The sequence below is a fragment of the Crocuta crocuta genome, unplaced genomic scaffold (genome assembly GCF_008692635.1).
Source record: "Crocuta crocuta isolate KB4526 unplaced genomic scaffold, BGI_CrCroc_1.0 scaffold37, whole genome shotgun sequence".
NCBI classification, from domain to species: Eukaryota; Metazoa; Chordata; class Mammalia; order Carnivora; family Hyaenidae; genus Crocuta; species Crocuta crocuta.
In genome coordinates this window covers 1586272-1592033 of record NW_027532040.1, presented here as the reverse complement: position 1 = coordinate 1592033, position 5762 = coordinate 1586272, and the positions used below count along the sequence as shown (strand labels likewise).

Here is a 5762-nt window from a genome sequence, read left to right as displayed (position 1 = left end):
CCACACGGGTATTTGAACCTTCTTCACTTTTGTTTTTTGGAACTTTAACTGAGCCATAGTTCCTGGTGTAGGTCTTAGACCATTCAGGTTGCTGTGACCAAGTACCGTAGACTAGATAACTGATAAACAACACATTTATTTCTTGCAGTTCTGGAGACTGGGAAGTCAAGGTGCCAGCAGATTTGGTGTCAGGTAAGGGCCTGCTTCCTCGTTCATAGACTGCCATGTCCCTGTTAGATGGCAGAAGGGACAAGGGAGCTCTCGGAGAGGTTTTTTGTATGGACACTATCCCATTCCTGAGACTTACGTCCCCATGACCTATCACCTCCCCAAATGCCCCACTTCCAAATACCAACACATTGAGGATTGTGTTTCAACAAGAATCTGGGCGGGAGTTGGGGGCGGGGGGCACAAACATTCAGGCTGTGGCAGGGCAGAGTATCTCAAATATGTATACTTTTTCTCTCCCTCTCTTGAGCAAGAGTTTCTTTTGCACTTTCTGTCAACTTTACATGTACATGTAGTTTTTTTCACTATAGTGATATTTTCAATATTAGCCAATAATTGCCCTATTATGTTTAGTGTTACTTGTTCCCCAAGGTGTGTACTCATAGGTGATGCCCACTAAGATAGTGCAGGAATCATTTAATGCAAAGAATCTTAAATTTTATTAATCACAATGCTAAATGCAGCAGAATTAAGCAGTATGCTTGCTGTCCAAGCCAAATTCCAGATTGGGAGGCTCCCACAGAGTTAATATGAAATCTCAGTATTTTTTTAACCAGAGTCTTTCCTGAAACATGGCAGCTTGCTAAAACAGCAAGAGGAAAATCCTCGGGATTTTCTTACCACTGGACATTCTGTGATTTTATACCAACAAAGAGGCTGCAGTAACAAATTCTACATTCTTGAAGATTTCAAATTAATCTGATTCTTCCATATTAGCATCTGGGTTCCAGAAATAACAAAGGTATTCTAAAGCAGTTAGTTTAAGTGAAGAGAGATGGGGATAGTACCTTAGTTAACATAGCTTGCCATTCAAGGCCCTTCTGCTGAGAGAGAATGGAGAAGCTAACAGATGGTGAAATGAGACTCCTCAGACACTTGTCCATCAGCTCTCCTTATGACATGAGGCCTCTGCAGTCCAACTTGTCACTCCTTCTCAGTAAGTGGTTAAAAACAAGTCTAAAATGAACTATTCACTAAACAAAGACTAGCCTTACTCAGGGTTTTAACTTTTTTTGTGCCATGAGCCTCTAGTTGTCTTGGAAACTAAGGGTCCCTTCTCAGAATAGTGCCTTTAAGACATAGCATGTACAGGGTTGCAAAAGAAAAATTATATAGCAATAGTAAGTTCTTAAAAATTTGATACATAAGATTAAATAAGACCGATCATACCTAGTAACTACCATAATTTCAGAATAGTGATGGAAATAAGGTATTTTGAGAGATCTGCAACATCTTACTAGGATATGAAAGTCTTTTTAACAAAATTACAGGTGCTGGTAATACTAGTTTTTGCTTAAATTCATAAAGGAAATACTAAATTATAGTTTAAAGTTAGTACAGAGATAGAAATTTTTTCCCCATCCCAAGTCCTAGATTCCTGAATTCTACTCACTGAAGCACACCACTTTACAATTAGTGAATGGACTGTATTTTTTCTCAGAGACCATTTCAATGTGAAAAACTGAGCAGGGATCTTAACTAACTTCAAAAATAGTTTAACATGAGTTCTCTAGCGTCTTTCCTTAGACATAAGGGGAAATATTTTAGCCTCACCTAGTGACAGCAGGCTACATGGTTAAATTACAGGTATATATATAGTCAGGTCCCAAGTTATAATTTGAGCTGATTCTTGACAGGCTTCAACACAATGTGACCAATGATACTACCCACCCCGCAAAGACTCTATGTTACCTTCATCTTAAAGCCAGATTTCCAAATCTCCAAATTTAAAAAAAAAAAAAAAAAACACCTAAATTAAGTTTTAATAAACAGAATAGCAGAAATATCCCTAATTAGATTCTGGAGAGGAAGCAGGAAACCACCTAGAGCCAAAGAGAACAAACATCATCCTTTAAGGATTTTATTTTGGGCTTTAACACGTGACTATGTGGAACCAGTTACATGTGCAGTCTTTATTAGTATTATGTTCTCTAGTACTCGGGAGAGTAATATAAAAACAAAACAAAACAAAAACAACTGATGGGATTCTCTTTTATCCAAGGCTTAAAATGTGAGTTTCTTCCCTACCCACTCATCCTAACTTACGCACACATACACAAGCATTACCCAGTAAATAACCCAAGGTTTCAAGTATCTCCCTGGGCCTTTATACTTGTAAGATCCAGTCCATGATTTGAATACCCTGACCTACTTCCCAAGAGCTATTTTTGTTAACTTTAATACCTGGAAACTATGTTTAGAGTCTGTCAATTACCAAGATCCCCCTAGGTAATTTCTTATTAATGAACTTGATTTCCTTAAATAAGGCATATATAGTAAATGTCCATCATAAAACTATTAGGAAATACCTGAAATGCCGTTAGATTTGATGGAACCATTCAGTTAAGAAAATCTAAAAAGCATAAGTTAAGCTTTTTAAGATTAAACTCAGAATATACCAGGAGTTGTTTCGTAAACTTCGTTCACTTTAAATGCTTTTGCAGTTTACAGTGATGTTTCACATTTTAGTTCCTTGCAGCCTTTTTCATTTTGATCTTCGTTTGTAGCGGATAACCGGGTTTTCAGGGGTGTGAATCATGGTTGTATAATTCACAGTGGGAAAATATCCATCAATGAGATCAAATTCATATAAACGAAGCATAGTGGACCAAATTGTCTTGATTTGAACATAAGCAAAGTTCTCCCCAATACAACGATGACGCCCTATTAAAAAAAAGTTTTCATAAGAATCAGTTGAAATTCTTTTTCCCTTTTCACCTAGAGTGATAAATTTATTTGAATGGACAGCAGATATAGAAATAATATAGGAAAAAAAGATGACATATTCTTTTCACATAATAGAAGTTCTAAATAGCTAAAAAAAAAAAAGTAATCCCAGGAGATTTTCAACATTATTTTTAGGGGAAACAGCACTTGGATAATTATATGATAAACTCTTCCAGTTAGGGTTTTTTCTTTTTTTTGAAATGTCACATGTAAGTTTAAATATATTTAAGGATTGAAATCTATGATGACAGTCTACTTTGGGAATAAACTAGAATATTCTTAGCTTCTGTCCTAAAAAGCACTAGTTAAAAGTCAATATGAACCATTCAAAACTTTCAGTCTCAATGGCACCTGGCCAGCTCAGGCAGTGGAGCAAGCGGCTCTTGATCTTGGGGTTGTGAGTTTGAGCCCCACATTAGATACAGAGATTACTTAAAATGAAATATTTTTTTAAAAATTCAAATCTTTCAAAATAAGAAAAAGGGATTTAATCTCAACGCTATCAAGATCAAAACGTATAAGTTCTGTACGTATAAAAGCTGTCAACGTTGATTCTAAAATGCATATGGATACAGAAATACTAATTAGAAGGGATACATGCACCCCAATGTTTATAGCAGCAAGTTATAGAAACCGTCCAAGTATCTATCAACTGATGAATGCATAAAGACGGTGTGTGTGTGTACGTACACAGTCATACACAATGGAATATTAGCTGTAAAAAAGAATGAAATCTTCCCATTTGCAGTGACATGATAGAAGCTAAAGAGTATTATGCTAAGCAAAATAAGTCAGAAAAGACAAATACCGTATGATTTCAACATGTGCAATTTAAGAAAATGAGCAAAGCGGGGGAAGCAAGAAACAGACTCTTGGAGGGTCTGAGTGAGTCAGTTAAAGCATTCAACTCAGGGTCAGTTCATGATCTCACAGTTTGAGCCCAGCAATGGGCTGTCTACAGTCAGCACAGAGCCCACTCCAGATCCTCTGTCCACCCCCGCTCCCGATCCCCTCCTCTGCTCGTGCACATGCACATTCTCTCGCTCAAAAATAAATAAGCATTTAAAAAAAGAGACTCTTAATTGTAGAGAACAAAGTTACCAGCGGGGAGGTGGGTGGGAGGATAGGGGAAATCGATAGGGATTAAGGAGGGCACTTATGATGAGCACCAAGTGAAGTAAGAAATTGTTGAATATATTACTGTACACCTGAAACTAATATTAGATTGTATGTTAACTAGATTCAAATAAAAACTTTTAAGGGAATACATATGGAAACGCAAAGGAGGACCCAGTATATCCAAAGCAGTCTTGGGGGAAAAAAAAAAAAAAGACGACTTAAAACTTCAAATCTGAATTCAGTACTAAAAGTGCAGCAACTGCAATACCAACTTGTAATAAACAGGTACTTGTTCCTCCCATTCTTGGCAGAGAGCTCCTCAAACATCTTGGAATTTAAGTGAAGAGAGCAAAAAAAGAAGACGACTTTTTATTCAAAACAGGCCGATTTCAACCACACTTGAGTTTGTTAAGGAGATCACTTTTGGAAATGCCCTCAGAGTAGAGCCTGACTCCCAGGGGAACCAACTCAGTGATTAGAGGGTTAGAACTTTTAGCCCCCACCCCCTGACCTCTAGGATGGAGAGGGACTGGAGGTTGAATTCATCACCAATGACTGATGATGATTTAATCAGTTGTGACTACATAATGAAGCCTGCACAAAAATCCCTATAGAATGGAAGGACTGATTGATAGGTAGTACTGAGAAAGATTTCCAGGTTGTTGAGCATGTAGGGGTGCCCGGAGTGTGGTGTACTCAGAGGACATGAAAGTTCTGTGCCCCTTCCCCCATACCTTGTCTTATGCATCTCTTCTATCAGCTGTTTTGAGTTGTAGCCTCCCTTTACAAGAAACTGTTAATCCAATAAGTAAACTTCTGAGTTCTGTGAGCCATTTTAAGAAACTGCAACCCCAAGGAGGGGATCCAGAAAACCTCTGGCTTCCAGCCAGCTGGTCAGAAAAACAGGCAGCAACCTGAACTTGCAATTGGTATCTGAAATGATGGGGAGTAGGGGGAAACTAATGGGACTAAGCCCTTAACCTCTGAGGTCTGTGCTAACCCCGGGTAGATAGATAGATAGATAGATAGTGTCAGAAATGAACGAAATTGTAGGACACCCAGTGGGTATCCATAGAGAATTGGTGTGGGGGGAAAACACACATTTGGTGACCAGAAATGTCAATAAAGTGTTCTCAGAGTAGAGAAGAAATTGGGTTTTTCCCTTTCACAGCAATTTGGTCTTGGATGGGGCTCTACCTATATAGATCAGTGGAAGAAAGCAAAGAGCCAAGACATACTTTTATGGTTATTTGATTATCAACAAAGGCACTAAATAAAGCAAGCAAATGAAGAACAAAGTCTTTTTAACACAGTGCAGGAATAACTAGATCTCTAACATTTTAAAAAAACAAAAAACAAACCCAAACCCCAATTCCTGTCTCACACTATACTCAAAAACTAATTCCAGATGGATCATAGACTTAAACCATCAATTTTTTTATTATTATTTTTGGTTTTTGGTGACCCCAACGTGACTTGATAAAACCAGCAAATTTTAACAGAAGAAGAGGCGAATGTCATCATGACTGGGGGCCAGGCCAAGGTTTTTAGACAGGACCACAGGGAGGTTATAGGCTTACAGGGAGATTGGTTACAGGATTATTTTTGTTTTTTTGAGAGAGAGTAGGGGAGGGGCAGACAGAGCGAGAGAATCTTAAGCAGGCTCCATGTCCTGCATGGAGCCCGAC

General features: G+C 38.1%; 1 protein-coding gene across 1 annotated transcript in view; it reads right to left on the bottom strand.

Moving 5' to 3' along the window:
• Positions 1-2073: 2073 nt before the first annotated feature.
• CYP51A1 (cytochrome P450 family 51 subfamily A member 1) overlaps positions 2074-5762 on the bottom strand; it is a 20850-nt gene continuing 17161 nt past the window's right edge. Inside the window, 1 exon segment of the mRNA XM_077776232.1 lies at positions 2074-2892. Within this exon segment, the coding sequence (XP_077632358.1) occupies positions 2714-2892 (179 nt within the window). The 3' untranslated portion in view covers positions 2074-2713.